The sequence below is a fragment of the Sciurus vulgaris genome (genome assembly GCF_902686455.1).
Source record: "Sciurus vulgaris genome assembly, chromosome: 2".
In the NCBI taxonomy this organism is placed as follows: Eukaryota; Metazoa; Chordata; class Mammalia; order Rodentia; family Sciuridae; genus Sciurus; species Sciurus vulgaris.
Window position 1 is genome coordinate 97,949,001 of NC_136462.1, and position 17,624 is coordinate 97,966,624.

At 36.1% G+C, this 17,624-nt stretch overlaps 2 protein-coding genes across 2 annotated transcripts in view; one reads left to right on the forward strand and one right to left on the reverse strand.

Annotated features, from left to right (window-relative positions):
* The window catches only part of FGF7 (fibroblast growth factor 7), a 56,555-nt gene extending 47,520 nt beyond the window's left edge, over nucleotides 1–9,035 (forward strand). The window contains exons 3-4 of the mRNA XM_079130009.1: nucleotides 4,104–4,207; nucleotides 5,274–9,035. Of these exons, the coding sequence (XP_078986135.1) occupies nucleotides 4,104–4,207; nucleotides 5,274–5,468 (299 nt within the window). The 3' untranslated portion in view covers nucleotides 5,469–9,035. The remainder of the gene's footprint in view (nucleotides 1–4,103; nucleotides 4,208–5,273) is intronic.
* The window catches only part of FAM227B (family with sequence similarity 227 member B), a gene marked incomplete at both ends in the record, with an annotated part of 150,065 nt that overhangs the window by 84,941 nt on the left and 47,500 nt on the right, over nucleotides 1–17,624 (reverse strand).

The window sequence follows — 17,624 nt, forward strand, 5'->3', positions numbered from 1 at the left end:
ACAATCCAGGCTTGACAGAAACATTATTTTTTAATTTTTTGTGGTGGTGTTGATACTGGTTTCTACTCTTTTTTGGGGGGAGGGGCAACCAGGGATTGAACTCAGGGGCCCTTGACCATTGAGCCAAATCCCCAGTCTTATTTTGTATTTGATTTAGAGACAGGGTCTTACTGGGTTGCTTAGCACCTCGCTTTTGCTGAGGCTGGCAATCCTCCTGCCTCAGCCTCCCAAGCTACTGGGGTTACAGGCATGTGCCACAACGCAGGGCTGAAGTTCTTACTCCTAATGTGCCCAAAGAAGGTAAACTTGGTCAAGGACAAAATTAAAAGCTCTAATTAGCTTAATCATCTAATTAGCTCAACCTTTTTCAGCTTTAAAGTTTAATTATGTTAGCATAGTCATATTAATATATGGTTCCTCAGGACCTTTTATATAAAGCTTAAAAAGTTCAGTAAAGACATATTTAATATGCTGGAATGGGGGGTGGATTTCTGTGTGATAAAGCATTAAAATCACTTTTCAAACAGGAACATTAAAGAATCTTAAAATCATAAAGCTATTTGTAAGAAAGACAAAGAATTAGCATCAATATCCAAAACACAAGACTGGAGGAATACCTAAAATTCTGGAGGTAGATTTTGGAGAATTTTTTAAGTGTTAACAACTCATCCCAGTGTTCTTTACTTCTTATTCCAAGTGTGATAGAGGTTTAAGTAATAAATGGGCAAAAGGATTTAAATTAATTCATAAATGACTGAGCCATGGGTGGGGGCAGTAAACAGGGAAACCATTTAGGGCATATTCACTAATTTTAAAGAATGATATCCTAAATAATGAATTTCTACTATTGATGATAGTATTGTTGAGAAGGCTTAAATGATTAATGTGCTTCATATATTGTTTCAACTTTCATTTTTTATTGAGTTGATTTCTCTCTTCTGAACTCTACCATTGTTATTGTAGTAATTATATTAACAATTTGATGCACTATGTAATATGCCTCACCTTACTGGGAATAAATGTCCTATGAATGCTTTTTATATGAACAAGCTTCTCTTAAACAAAACTAGAGATCTACAAGACAAAATCTTATTTCCATCCTACATAAAACAACAAATACATTGTAGATCAAAAGACCAAGTATAATTAATTTATATTGGTTGCTAACTTACTACGTGCACATTATATATTTTTATGTTGTATTTTATGAGCAATTTACTGACTCCTGGCCTGGGGGTATGGTGCAGAATTCCATAATTTTACATGGTTAATACTTCTACTGATTTTTTGTGGATATTAAAAAGAACATCACTTCCCACTCTGCACCTGAACAAAAAATGATTATGCAAAATTTTCATTCTTGAGTTTTCTGAAATAAAAGAGGAGCATAGCACATGGAGCAAAACAGACTAGAAAGTCAGGGTTGATACATAGTGGGAGGGTGGCAGTGGGTAAGAGAAGAATGGAGGAACCTTGGATTGTGTAGAGGGAAAGGGAGCAGGAGTGGGTGGGGGGAGGACAGATGTCATTACCCTATGTACATGTATGATTACATGAATGATGTGAATCTATATTGTGTACAACTATAGAAATGAAAAGTTGTACCCCACCTGTGTACAATGAATCAAAATGCAGTCAGTAAAAATTAAAATCAGGGTTGATAGTGTATTGATTCTGCCAATACTGCCTTAATGCTTTACCATTGATTTTTAGATATATTGATCTCCTGCTGTGAAAGGATTTTAAAAAATGTATCAGGCAATTAAGGGTGTAGGAACCTAGCCTTATTAAGGTTTATTTTCATCCTTAGCCCTAACATGTAGAGGAGGCAAGATTGGCAATCTCTATCACCTACCGTTAGTGCGTTGTAGAAATGGTGGGCGTTGGACAGGCAGGGTATAGAGGAGAAGCTTTTGGGGGTAGGGCAATATGAGCATATTGTCATAACCCAAGCTAAAAGGGAAGGACTCCACATATGAGATATATATATATATATATATATATATATATATATATAACTTTATCATTCAACAGTTATATTTGATGGATAATTGTTCTGTAAAAAAAGCCAGCAAACATTACCAACTACACTTTCTAATTTATTGCCAATCATGAAAGACATTCTAAGCCTTCATACCAGCATTCTCCTTTCTATCTGAATGAAAATGTAACATTGAGTAAAGGGAGGAATGGCAGGAGTAGTAAAGGGACTTGAAGGAAAGGAAAACATTGACTTCATAAAATTTTACATTGGTAAGATCTTTATAAACTGTGTAATGTGTTCTTAAAATAATATACTCAATTTTGAAGGCATTACAAATACGTTGAATCAAAGAATTTCTTCAATATTCCTCATTGTATTAGTACAAATTTAGCCTCATGGGATTCTGATGCCTGATATATTATTTTCCTTTACTTTTTTCTTTATTGACAATGAAGATGTACAGTTGCCAGATAAGAGTCTCTAAGAAGGTAGTGCTTGTCTTTAAATTGAGCCTGACACAGAATTGACTCTCAGTAAAACTTTGTTGAGTATTATGTGACTGTCAGCATCGTACTCTGTCATGTTCTTGTAAATGATTACTAAAATTTTCTACAGCTTGGTCAAGACTGTGTTCTCCAAAAAGCTTTCTTCTCTTTTAATTAAGGTTTATCAGTAGATGTGTTTTCTATTTATATTAGGTATTATCTTCTGGAGTTCAGAAACCAGGACTATTTTTCTTAATTTGTATCCTAAAATGATGTTCTGTGTATTTGATCATGGTTTGTAAATATGTAAAATCAATACCCATTATTTTGCATTTTCTTCACAGACCCCCATTTCTAGATGGCAGCTGTGAAACTCTAGATGAGCTTTGACTAGTGCCAAGTTTAGAATATTGGGAAAAGGGCTTCTGTTTGCAGCATATATATGAAAGAGATAACAAATATTAGTTAGGTACATTAAATCCTATGATATAAACAGCAATTTTATTATTCAGATAGGAAAAACTGAAGCAAAAATAATAAATAAGAGGATGAAGTACAGTTAGGACTGAAAAATAATATTTTCTGTTAATTACATGAATATTTTAGAAAACAGCTTTTGGAGAGAATTTACAAATGATTTTCACTTAGAATTCTCTTTGCATTGTGTTAGCACAGTGAAGAGAATGTCTCAGGACTGCACCTTCATGCAGGAAAATATAAGTAGTATCAGGTTATGTAAAAGGTTCACTAAGCTTTTAATTCTTACGTCATTATAAGATTTTACTGTACTTAGTATGTCATTAAAATAATATTAAGGAAGACATGGATGAGAAACTAGGTTAATATTCTTATGTAAGTGCATATTGTATAAAAAGATCTAAAAATTAGAAATATAAAGTTATAAAAGTTTATGTGAACAGGATTCATAGTTTCATTTTAATTATTCTTTTCATATATCAAAACACTGAGTTTAAATGCTTTTTTAAAGGCAGTATGTTCTGTTTACCATCATTTAAAATTGCTTCACTTGGAATTTTATTCCTTTTCTGTATATTTGAGAATTATTCTTTCTGCATTAATTTATAAGATGCATTTTAACCAAATAGAAGAATAAAAATGTTAGATTATTATATACTTTTATAGCATTACATAATGATTAAGAGTCAGACTCTCCAGGTTCAAATTCTAGTTCTGTTGCTTTGTTTCCTGATCTGTGAAATGGAGTTAACAAGAGTAGCTGCTTCATATTCTATTGTGATGATTCCATGAGTTGATATAAAAGAGCACTGGAATAATCCTTGGCATGTGGTAGGAGCTCAGTAAACACTAGCTTTTATTGTTCTTCTTATTATAATAAATTAGAAATGTAGTTCTAGAGAATATCTGGATATGTAACTATTTCTTTGAACACAGATATCTACAAAATAAAAAGTAACACACTTCCCATATTAAATAGCTACTCTAGTATTTCTGTGTATCTGTAAAGGGTAGAGGAATGTGAGCTGAGGAAACAAGCATAGTAATAATACTCTCAATAACTTCCAGGTGTAACAGAAGTAAGAACAAATGGCCATTCTTGAATAAGCTGCGAAGTTGAGTGAATAATTGGTATATCTTTCTGTGATTCCTTGCAGATATCATGGAAATCAGGACAGTGGCAGTTGGAATTGTGGCAATCAAAGGGGTGGAAAGTGAATACTATCTTGCAATGAACAAGGAAGGCAAGCTGTATGCAAAGGTATTGATAATTCATAGTTTAGGCTTAATTTTTCAAACTTGTTTTTGTCAAAACATCTTGCCTTTCTGAAAAGTAAAAATAGAATTAATTTCTCTCCAATGGTATAATTTAATAATTTAAAATGCTGTAAGCCCAAGCATTAAAAGAACAATATTTGTATGACCTTGGACTTTGCTTAAGCTATCTGAACTTTGGCTTTTTCATCTGTTAAATGAGTTGGAATAACTGACCTCTAAGGATCCTTCCAGCTCTGTACTTCCATGTGCATTTCAGATACTTGAAATTGAAATTTTCCATCTCTCAGTATTAAAGCTTTTTTTGTTAAAGTTTACCCATTTGCATATTGCTGACATGAAAATTCTTGAGGAAAAAATCCTGATGTGTTTAGTTCACTTATCAACATCAATCTCACAATCATGGGCTTTGATCTATAAGCATTCACATTGTTCCCACTTTATTACAATGTGAAATATGTAACAGTTCATCCCACTGTAATAAAGTATAATTGACTTTCCTTTGTATTTCCATAGCTCAGCATAATGCCTGGCACAGGCAAAACATAGAGTATAGGCTTAACTAGATGAATGATTGCATAGATGAACAAATAAATTAACCTTTTATTTCCTATTACTATTGAAGACAATATAGTGGCAAATGAGAAAAGGCTGTGAAATAGGTCCTATACCAGAGAGATACAGAAGCTCTATTAACCACACAAAATTTCCAGTGTTTAGAGGATGATGAGAGCTATTAATTAAGGAGAAATAGATCCTAATATTAAAGAACCATAGAAGTGACTGACCAAAAGTGACAATGTTGAGACCATGTTACATAACTACATATGTATTATTATCTCTTTAATTTTCTTTTGTTTTAGATTTAAGATGACCTTTTTTTTTTGCCAATATACCACATAGATATATTTATTAAACTATATTAGGCCTGCTCAATCTGAGGTTAAAAAAAGTCATCTATACTTCAATTCTGCCAAATGTTACCTGTTAACTTATTATTTAATTGAACACCTTAAAAACTCATGTGAATATGTTGTTTGCTGTTTTAACAGAAAGAATGCAATGACGACTGCAACTTCAAAGAATTAATTCTTGAAAACCACTACAACACCTATGCATCAGCTAAATGGACACACAGTGGAGGAGAAATGTTTGTTGCCTTGAATCAAAAGGGGGTTCCTGTAAGAGGGAAAAAAACAAAGAAAGAACAAAAAACAGCCCACTTTCTTCCTATGGCAATAACCTAATCATGTATGGTATATAAGAAACCAGTTCCAGCAGGGAGATTTCTTTAAGTGGACTGTTTTCTTTCTTTTCTTTCTTTCCTTTTTTTTTTTTTTTTTTTTTTTTTTAAGTAACCAAGAAAGGCTGGAAAACTACTGAAAAACTGATCAAGCTGGACTTGCGCATTTATGTTTATTTTAAGAGACTGCATTAAAGAAAGTTGAAAAATATACACAAAAATCAGATTTAGTAATAAAAGTTGTAAAAAATTGTAAAACTGGTTGTACAATCATGATGTTAGTAATAGTAATGTTCTTCTTAAATTAATTTACCCTTAAGAATATGGTAGATTTGATTATCTGATAATGATTATTTAAATATTCCTCTCTGCTTATAAAATGGCTGCTATAATAATAATAATGCAGATGATGTTATATAAGATATGTCAGACCTAAAGGCTGCTGGAATGACTTGTCAGATAATCAAGCCAACACTAAGGAAGATGAGCAGAAATTTGAAATTCTTTCCAATGAAAAATTATAATCCACTTAAGTTCTAATCAGAAAAAATCTATTATGGAAATGGATAAGATAGATAATTTTTCAAAATTATTGGCTTAGAACATGCTTGCACCTATTAACAAGAAAAAAATTCTTAATGCTGCTCAAATTGAAAGGCTATTGCTAAAAGGATGTTTTTAAAAAATCTTGTATATAAAATAGCAATAATAATGATAATACTGTACTTCATCTCACTTGCCACAAAATAACATTTTATAATCCCTAAAAGCAAAATTCAGAAATCTTTAAGTTTTTTTCAAGTAATATAATCTATCCTTTGTATAATTCATATTTGGGAATATGACTTTAAATACTGTTCTCCCCACAAATAATCATGCTTTTATTCTGTGGTTACAGCATTAAACTCTATTTTAAGTTGTATTTGAACTTTATTGTTTTGTTATTTAAGTTTATGTTATTTATAAAAAACAACCTTAATAAGCTGTATCTGTTTCATATGCTTTTAATTTTAAAGGAATAACAAAACTGTCTGGCTGAACTGCAAATTTCCCCTCCTCCTTGTGACCAACAACAGGACTAGTACACAACACTGGGGCCAGCAAATTCTGGATGGCAGACAAAAATGACAGCCTGCAGCAATGCTTACAATAGAAGTCTCACAGGGAACAATACAAATATGTGAAAAATGTTTTGCCACAACATTCTTGCCAATTAAATTGGATCATATAAGTAAAATCTTTACAGATAAAAGAAGTTACAAGGTTTTAAAATTAGAATATATTTGAGTGCATGAGTAGACATGTATCATTTAAAAAAAACTGTATATTTAAAGTTAATGATTTTCTGATCTCTAGAAATATACGCCATCCAAAAGATGAAAGGTATTTTCATGGTAGATGGCAAAAGCACAATGCTCCAAATAGAGGATCTAGTTAGGGATATGGGGCCCTGAATACCATGAGGGTTTTAGGTCAGGTCACAAATATCAGGCTTACCAGAAAGATGAACAACTACTTCAAAATTCTTCTTCCCTTGGCATATGTTGATAGTACTTTATATGTTGTGCTTTCGATGTTAAAATATTTGTCATTCAAGTCCCTTTACATTATATAAAATATTATTTGGTAACACATCTATACGTGAGAGTTACATGAAAAAGCTCTGTCAAAAGAAATAGCAGATATTTGATTTTCTTGTGTTTTATGTACATGATCAGGCTGCAGGAAGCTAGGAAGAATTACCATTCTTCAGTTACTCTCTGGGGAGATGCTATGAATGGTATTCTGAACTATTATCTAACATAAAGGGCTTATTAGTCTGGGTCCCTAGATCAGGCTTCTGTGACTGAAATCTTATGAGTGAGCATATTGAGGGAAGAGGAGAACTAACATTTTTCATATTTGTTTCCTTAGTGCCTAACAGAGTGTTTATCCTTAATTGATTTTCTGTATGAATTAAGTCAGTGTTTGAGTATTAAAGAAACGTTGTAATGAATACTTCATTAAAAATTGGAATGAAATATCACTATGCAGAAACTTAAACAGAAATAGTGTGTGTACACATATAAGACATAGTTAGACAAGCACTATAGTAGAAAATCCATTTCTAGTAGTATAGGTAATCTAAATTAATCTTTCTAAAACCTGTTACTTTTAATTCTTGTTTTTGCTCTAATTTTCACATTTATCATGCAAAATTTAGAAAAATAAAATATGTAGTATTTACATATACTTAGAGTTCTAGAATCCTAAAAATTTCATGGGAACTTCATCCTTCTTAGTCATTTGTAGATCAGGAAAATTAGGTTTTGATATACTCAACATCCTGCAGCTGGATAGATGCAGAACGGTCACAAGAGTCTAGGTTACTTAGCATATGCTTCTTACTCATAGATTATTGTGATTATTAGCTCATGGTCTCCTGTTTTTGTTTGGTTTTTATTTCTATTGAGATATGATCTTAACATTTGCAAACAAATATGGTAATTTACTTTATATACAATGATTCATCTATACTGTGATTATTTCACTCAAAAGGAGAAAAGAAATAATGCAATTCTCAATTCTGACTCCTAAAACTTTTATGTGCACCTCTTTATTTATAAATGGAAAGCATTGTGCAAAATATTCTTATAAGCAGAGTAATCCTCTCTACAATACTCTTTAACAGAGAAAAATAGATAAATGCATGGGTTTCCAATAACTAGGAAAGAAAAAAATGAAAAGAATATGAAATGTTAATAAAATAAATAACAAAAGTTATTCTCAATGCAATAAGTGAACTAAAACATTTTGCCTTAGGTAAATCCTAATAAAATTGGCAGCCTTTTAGTTGATTATAAATTTGGCAATATAATGACCATAGAGATGGGATGCTGATTTTTTAGCGTGCCAAAGAATATAAAGATTGTCAATGAAGTCTTGCTGTGATAAAAGCAATTCTCTAAGTACAAACATCCTGAAGTGGTGCTCCTCAAGATTTTCTATTAAAATACCTATAAACAGAAGAGTTATAAAATGATAATCTAGGGAAAAATGCAGACAGTTTGCCAAAGACAGAAAACTTCCTGAAAATCTTTTCTCTTAAAATATCCATGATTTTTGTATTTTCCTTCAAAATATGTTTATTTTAATATGCAAATGTCTCCTACTAACATCAGTGAGCAAAATTAAAGATTCAGGACATACAAGGTTTATCATGAGGCTTTATTTACACCTCTACTCCCTGCCAAATACTTGGGAATAAATAAGATACAAGAGATCTTCTACCTCCTATAGTCCAGCTTTACACTTAAGTAACACAATACTCAAGAAATCCAAAAATTAATCCAAGTTTACCAAGTCCAGGAGTAATAAAAACATTTAACATTCAGTTGTATGGTTCCTGACAACTAGAATAACACTGATCATTAGAATGGATGCAGGCCACTATGACTGATAGATACCAGGTCAACCCTGTGATCATCTAAAATGGTTTTGGGAAAATATCTATTAATTGATCTCTCTTGTTTGAGTCTTTGACATGTATCTTCATATCAAATAGTTAATTAAAACTTCATTTTTGTTTCAACATTGTTGTCAGGACTCTCTTTATTCACCATTTTTACTCCATCATATTCTACTATATTTATTCAATATAGAAGGCTGCTGTCTTCAATGAAAGTGACTTGTTCCCACATATGCTCCCACCCATCCTACAATTTTGGTTTGTCAACAAATTTGTTCTCTTGAATTTAAGAGACTTGACAGGAAGAAAGAAATATAAAATTCTAGTCTCTTCCCAACAATTTTCAATTTCTCCCTTTTCTTTTTTTTTTTTTTTTTTTTTTTGGCGTTTTTGCTTTATTTTTTTTTTCTCTCTATTTTTTTTTTTATTGTAAACAAATGGGATACATGTTGTTTCTCTGTTTGTACATGGCGTAAAGGCATACCATTTGTGTAATCATAAATTTACATAGAGTAATGTTGTTTGATTCATTCTGTTATTTTTTCCCTTCCCCCCACCCCTCCCACCCCTCTTTACCCTCTATACAGTACTTCCTTCCTCCATACTTGCCCCCCTCCCTAACCCTAACACTAACCCTAACACTAACCCTTCCCTCCCCCCCATTATGTGTCATCCTCCACTTATTAGCGATATCATTCGTCCTTTGGCTTTTTGAGATTGGCTTATCTCACTTAGCATGATATTCTCCAATTTCATCCATTTGCCTGCAAATGCCATGATTTTATCATTCTTTATGGCTGAGTAATATTCCATTGTATATATATACCACAGCTTCTTTATCCACTCATCAATTGAAGGGCATCTAGGTTGGTTCCACAGTCTGGTTATTGTGAATTGAGCAGCTATGAACATTGATGTGGCTGTGTCTCTGTAGTATGCTGATTTTAAGTCCTTTGGGTATAGGCCAAGGAGTGGGATAGCTGGGTCAAATGGCGGGTCCATTCCAAGTTTTCTAAGGAATCTCCACACTGCTTTCCAGAGTGGCTGCACTAATTTGCAGCCCCACCAGCAATGTATGAGTGTACCTTTCTCCCCACATCCTCGCCAACACCTGTTGTTGCTCGTATTCTTGATAATCGCCATTCTAATTGGGGTGAGATGGAATCTTAGGGTGGTTTTGATTTGCATTTCTCTTATTACTAGAGATGTTGAACATTTTTCCATATGTTTGTTGATTGCTTGTAGATCTTCTTCTGTGAAGTGTCTATTCATTTCCTTAGCCCATTTGTCGACTGGATTATTTGAATTCTTGGAGTAAAGTTTTTTGAGTTCTTTATAGATTCTGGAGATTAGTGCTCTATCTGAAGTATGATTGGCAAAGATATTCTCCCATTCTGTAGGCTCTTTCTTCGCATTGCTGATAGTTTCCTTTGCTGAGAGAAAGCTTTTTAGTTTGAATCTATCCCAGTGGTTGATTCTAGCTTTTATTTCTTGTGCTATGGGAGTCTGATCCTAGACCAACAAGGTGAAGATTTGGACCTACTTTTTCTTCTATAATCTGCAGGGTCTCTGGTCTGATTCCGAGGTCCTTAATCCATTTTGAGTTTAGTTTTGTGCAGGGTGAGAGATATGGGTTTAGTTTCATTCTGTTGCATATGGATTTCCAATTCTCCCAGCACCATTTGTTGAAGAGGCTATCTTTTCTCCATTGCATACTTTTGGCACCTTTGTCTAGTATGAGAAAATTGTATTTATTTGGGTTTGTGTCCATGTCCTCTATTCTGTACCATTGATCTACCTTTCTATTTTGGTACCAATACCATGCCGTTTTTGTTACTATTGCTTTGTAGTAGAGTTGAAGATCTGGTATTGCAATACCCCCTGTTTCACTCTTCCTGCTAAGGATTGCTTTAGCTATTCTGGGTTTCTTATTCTTCCAGATGAATTTCATAATTGCTTGCTCTATTTCTGTAAGGTACGTCATTGGGATTTTAATTGGAATTGCATTGAATTTGTATAGCACTTTAGGTAGTATGGCCATTTTGACAATATTAATTCTTCCTATCCAAGAACATGGAAGATCTTTCCATCTTCTAAGGTATTCTTTAATTTCTTTCTTTAGTGTTGTATAGTTCTCATTGTAGAGGTCTTTCACCTCTTTTGTGAGATTGATTCCCAAGTATTTTATTTTTTTCGAGGCTATTGTGAATGGGGTAGTTTTCCAAATTTCTCTTTCTGAAGATTCATCACTTATGTATAAAAATGCGTTGGATTTATGGGCATTGATCTTGTAACCTGCTACTTTACTGAATTCACTTATGAGTTCTAAGAGTTTTCTGGTGGAATTTCCAGGTTCCTCTAAATATATAATCATGTCATCAGCGAACAGGGATAGTTTGAGTTCTTCTTCCCCAATTCGTATCCCTTTAATTTCTTTGGTTTGTCTAATTGCTCTGGCCAGAGTCTCAAGAATGATGTTGAATAGAAGTGGTGAAAGAGGGCATCCCTGCCTTGTTCCAGTTTTTAGGGGGAATGCTTTCAGTTTTTCACCATTTAGAATGATATTAGCCATGGGCTTAGCATAAATGGCCTTTACAATGTTAAGGAATGTTCCCACTATCCCTATTTTTTCTAGTGTTTTGAGCATGAAGGGGTGCTGTATTTTATCAAATGCTTTTTCTGCATCTATTGAAATAAACATGTGATTCTTGACTTTAAGTCTATTAATATGGTGAATTACGTTTATTGATTTCCTGATGTTGAACCAACCTTGCATCCCTGGGATGAAACCAACTTGATCGTGGTGCACTATCTTTTTAATATGTTTTTGTATGCGATTTGCTAAAATTTTGTTGAGAATTTTTGCGTCGATGTTCATTAAGGATATTGGTCTGAAATTTTCTTTCCTTGATGAGTCTCTGTCTGGTTTAGGTATCAGTGTGATATTGGCTTCATAGAATGAGTTTGGGAGGGTTCCCTCCTCTTCTATTTTATGGAATACTTTGAGAAGTATTGGAATGAGCTCTTCTTTAAAGGTTTTGTAGAACTCGGCTGAGAACCCATCTGGTCCCGGACTTTTCTTTGTTGGTAGGCTTTTGATGACTTCTTCTATTTCAGTACTTGAAATTGGTCTATTTAAATTGTGTATGTCCTCCTCGTTCAGTTTAGGCAATTCATATGTCTCTAGAAACCTGTTGATGCCTTCAAAATTTTCTATTTTGTTGGAGTATAGATTTTCAAAATAGCTTCCAATTATGTTTTGTATTTCAATCCTGTCTGTTGTGATATTTCCTTGTTCATTCCGAATTTTAGTGATTTGGGTTTTCTCTCGTCTTGTCTTTGTTAGTGTGGCTAAAGGTTTATCAATTTTGTTTATTTTTTCGAAGAACCAACTATTTATTTTGTCAATTTTTTGTATTGTTTCTTTTGTTTCAATTTCATTGATTTCAGCTCTGAGTTTAACTATTTCCTGTCTTCTACTACTTTTGGTGCTGTTCTGTTCTTCTTTTTCTAGGGCTTTGAGCTGTAGTGTTAGGTCGTTTATTTGTTGAGTTTTACTTCTTTTATTAAATGCGCTCCATGAAATAAATTTCCCTCTAAGTACTGCTTTCATAGTGTCCCAGAGATTTTGATATGTTGTTTCTTTGTTCTCATTTACCTCTAAGAATTTTTTAATTTCTTTCCTAATATCTTCTGTGATCCATTCATCATATAATAGCATATTGTTTAATCTCCAGATGTTGGAATAGTTTCTGTGTTTTACTCTGTCATTTATTTCTAACTTCAATGCTTTATGATCTGATTGAATACATGCTAGTGTCTCTATCTTCTTGTATTTGCTAACATTAGCTTTGTGGCATAATATATGGTCTATTTTAGAGAAGGATCCATGTGCTGCTGAGAAGAAAGTGTATTCGCTCTTGGTTGGATGGTATATTGTATAAATGTCCGTTAAGTCTAAATTATTGATTGTGTTATTGAGATCTATGGTTTCTTTGTTCAATTTTTGTCTGGAAGATCTGTTCAGTGGTGAGAGAGGCGTGTTAAAATCACCTAGTATTATTGTGTTATGGTCTATTTGGTTTCTGAAATTGAGAAGGATTTGTTTGACATACATGGATGAGCCACTGTTTGGGGCATAGATGTTTATGATTGTTATATCTTGCTGATTTATGCTTCCCTTAAGCAGTATGAAATGACCTTCTTTATCCCTTCTGACTAACTTTGGCTTGAAGTCCACATTATCGGAAATGAGAATGGATACTCCAGCTTTTTTGCTGAGTCCATGTGCATGGTATGTTTTTCCCCATCCTTTCACCTTTAGTCTATGGGTATCTCTTTCTATGAGGTGAGTCTCTTGCAGGCAACATATTGTTGGATCTTTCTTTTTAATCCAATCTGCCAGTCTATGTCTTTTGATTGATGAATTCAGGCCATTAACATTCAGGGTTATTATAGAGATATGATTTGGTTTCCCGGTCATTTGGTTCATTTTTAAAATTTTATTTATTTATTTGTTTGACACAACTTGTTTCCTCCTTTATTTGACAATTCCTTTAGGATAATTCCTCCCTTTGCTGATTTGCTTCTTTGTTTTTCATCTCTTCCTCATGGAATATTTTGCTGAGAATGTTCTGTAATGCTGGCTTTCTTTTTGTAAATTCTTTTAGCTTTTGTTTATCATGGAAGGATTTTATTTCATCGTCAAATTTGAAGGTAAGTTTTGCTGGGTATAAGATTCTTGGTTGGCATCCATTTTCTTTCAGGGCTTGAAAAATGTTGTTCCAGGCCCTTCTAGCTTTTAGGGTCTGGATTGAAAAATCTGCTGATATCCGTATTGGTTTCTCCCTGAATGTAATTTGGTTCTTTTCTCTCACAGCCTTTAAAATTCTGTCTTTATTTTGTATGTTCGGTATTTTCATTATAATGTGCCTTGGTGTGGGTCTGTTGTAATTTTGTGTATTTGGAGTCCTATAAGCCTCTTGAACTTGATTTTCCATTTCATTCTTCAGATTTGGGAAATTTTCTGATATTATTTCATTGAATGAATTGTTCATTCCTTTGGCTTGTTTCTCTAGGCCTTCCTCAATCCCAATAATTCTTAAATTTGGCCTTTTCATGATATCCCATAGTTCTTGTAGATTCTGTTCATGATTTCTTACCATCTTCTCTGTTTGTTCAACTTTGTTTTCAAGGTTAAATATTTTGTCTTCAATGTCTGAAGTTCTGTCTTCCAGGTGTTCTATCCTATTGGATATGCTTTCTGTGGAGTTCTTAATTTGGTTTATTGTTTCCTTCATGTCAAGGATTTCTGTTTGGTTTTTTTTCAATATCTCTAACTCTTTATTGAAATGATCTTTTGCTTCCTGTATTTGCTCTTTTAAGTGTCGATTGGTGTGATCAATCAATGCTTGCATTTGCTCTTTCATCTCATCATTCAGTGCGTGCATTTGCTCTTTCATCTCATCGTTTGCTTCTCTGATCATTTTAATTATGTACATTCTGAACTCCTTTTCTGTCATTTCTTCTGCCATGCTGTCACTGGGTTTTATTGATGTAACATCTAGACTTGTTTGCAGCATTTTCTTTCCTTGTTTTCTCATATTGTTCAGGTATCAGTGGAGCGCTGAGATATTGCAGATTTCCTCTATTGACTTACAATGTCCCTGAAGATTTCTATATATATCCCCCCTTAGCCTTCAGTAGGCTGAAGTCTTGGAGGAAGTTGATAATGCGGTGCTCCACAAGGAAGCTGCCTCTCTAGGAGTGGTGGCCTTCAGGTGGGGTATATTCCCTGCTAGTGGGCAGAGGTGCCTCCACTTGTTGACCAGTGGTCATCCAAAGGGGACCTAGGCTGCGAGCTGAGGCAAGGCCTGTTTGGGCCTGAGTCTCTGGTTTTACCGTCCTTGTGGGGAAACCTCACCCAGCAGGGAAGACTCACCCGGTGGGGAGGTCTCGCTGGTCAGTTCCCTCCTAGAGGTTCCCCTCAATTTACAGCTACCGCCTGGGCTGGGCTGCCTTCCTCTGCAAAGTTCCCAGGGGCCCGGCCCTACCTCCTGGGCCTGGGAGCCTCACCCTTTGCAGATGACTCTCCTTAGGCTGCCCTTCCTCAGAGAATCTGCCCGCAGGCCTGGAACCTTCGCTCCGCCCTAAGCCTGTCTCTGTGCGGCTCTTCCACCAAGAAGCGTCCTAGATCCTGGGACCCTGCTCTGCACCTAATCGCCTGGCTATGCGGCCCCTCCTCTGAGCAGCCACCTGGGGCCCTGTACAATCGCTCTGAATCCCAGAGACCCGCCACACGCCTCTTCCTCCAGACAGCCGCCCAGTATTCCGGTGCGGTCACTAGGAGTCCAAGAAACTCACTGCGTGCCTCCACCTCCACCAACCATCGGTAGCCCTGGGCAATCAATCACTCCGAGTCGAAGTGACCCTCCCCGTTCCTCCTCCTTCTCCAGATAACCCCCCAGGTGTTCAGGAGCAGACGCTCTGAGTGGCTCTGAGTCCACGTGACCCGCAGCACGGGTCCTCTGGGCAACCGCCCGGAGCTCTGGTGTGGCCACTCAAGACCAAGCGTCCCACCATGCTTCTCCTCCAGGCAGCCCCCCTGTGTTCAGGAGCTGTCGCTTTAAGTCCAAACAACTCACCACTCGCCTTCTCCTCTGAGCAGCCGCCTGGAGCGCTAATGCAGTCACTGTGAGTCCAAAGGACCCGCCGCGCTCCTCCTCCTCCTGCTCCTTCTCCTCCGGGCAGACCCCGGGGTTCAGAAGTGGTCTGAGTCCAAACAGCTCGCCACGCAGCCCCTCCTCTGGCAACCGCCTGTAGCTCTGGTGCAGTCACCCCGAATCCAAGCGGCCGCGCTCCTCTTCCTCCTCCTCCTCCTCAGGGCAGGCCCCGGGGTTCAGAAGCGTCGTTCTGAGTCCAAACAGCTCGCCGCGCAGCTTCTCCTCTGGCAACCGCCTGTAGCTCTGGTGCAGTCACTCCAAATCCAAGTGGCCACGTTCCTTCTCCTCCTCCTCAGGGCAGGCCCCGGTGTCCTGAGTCCACACAGCTCTCCTCGCCACTCTTCCCCTGGGCAGCCGCCGGAGCCCCAGTGGTTGCTCTGAATCCCAGCGCTGTGCCGAGCGGCCTCCTTTATGGCGCTCCCAGTTGTCCGAGTTCACTGCTCCAGCGGGGGGAGGGGCGTCTCGCCGGCAGCTCTACTTCACAAAGTTTCCTGCGTTCCGGGACCACCGTCCCATCCGGGACGCTTTCCCAACGGGTGAGAGTCACCCGGCTGCTTTGAGTTGGTCCCAAGCGTCTCAATATCTCCTCTTTTGAATCCTGAGTCCTGGAGCAACATGAAATGCAGCCACTCTCTAGGCCGCCATCTTGAAACCAGTTTCTCCCTTTTCAAACTTTTCTTTTAGGCAACCAGGTATTTACTCTTATCTGAGAAGATACCTCTTATACTTCCTTTTATTTTCTGATTATTAATTATGTTCTATTTCCCAAATCATCATCATTGAATATATGAGATATGAGAGCCTACATAGTTTTTTTTTTTCTTTTACAAGATCAGTACTTACATCCTAATAATTGAAATGTCCTTTAAGTAAAAACATTCAGCTTGAAGATGACAAATCCTTTTCTTGTTTTAGTCATTTATTGCTGTATAACGATTAAAACTTCATAGCTTAAAACAACAGATACTTGTTTTCTCATAGTTTTTGTGGTCCAGGAATCTGGGTATGGGTCAGCTAGTTGTCTCTGATTGTAATCCCTCATAAAATTGCAATAAAGTTGTTAACCAGGACTGCGGTTATCTGTTTCAACATTCAATTCAAAGAGGGATCCAGCTGAGGTCCTTACTAACAATTGGTTAGACATATCATATAGGGGTCTCCAATAGCACTGCCTACAACAATTTTCTACAGAGCAAGGAATGAGAGAGTGAAAGTACCCAAATGAAAGCTACAGTTTAAAAAAAATAATTTCAAATATTATGTTACTATGTTTACAATTATGGGGAGTTTATTACCCAAGAGAATAAGTATAAGCATAAGAGGCTCAATGAAGGCCGTCATACAGGCTGTCTAATACAAGTCATAAACTAGATGCTTGTAAGACCACCATGATAAATTTGGATTGTGGTTTTCAGTGGTGAGCCATTTAGCAGAGAAACAGATTACATAGGTGTATTCTCTTTGGAGACAGTTTTGACCCATCCCTGAGGAATACTGAGGGATACCGTATGGTTCATTCTCATATGGGAAATTTTAAGAAAAAGGTTTGAACCACAGTCTGAACTTCTGCCCAAGTTGCAGCTTCTTAGAAATCCTAAGGTAGGATTTTAGCTCCATATGAAAGAAATACCCTGCCTTCAGACTCAGTCTGATAATAATCCCACCCTTAACTGCCTTCCTTGAGAGAGTCAGAGTATAGATGTTAGTTGAATTTCCTATCAGCCCGATATTTTATCCTAGATGGTAGAGGCATCAGTTACAAATTGTATAAGACCATCTGAGCATAGGAAAAACCTAAGAAGACCTGAAAGCCATTGATTTCAATGCTAGGTACATAATAGAAGTACTTGGAGTTTTGTTTGCTTGCTTGCTTTTTGTTGTTGTTTTTTAAAATAATGGAGACTAAATACCATTCCAGGCTAATTTCATTAGTATGTCTGGGATGGGGCACAGGCACTGGTATTTTTATAAGTTCTAGGGGTTCTGATGT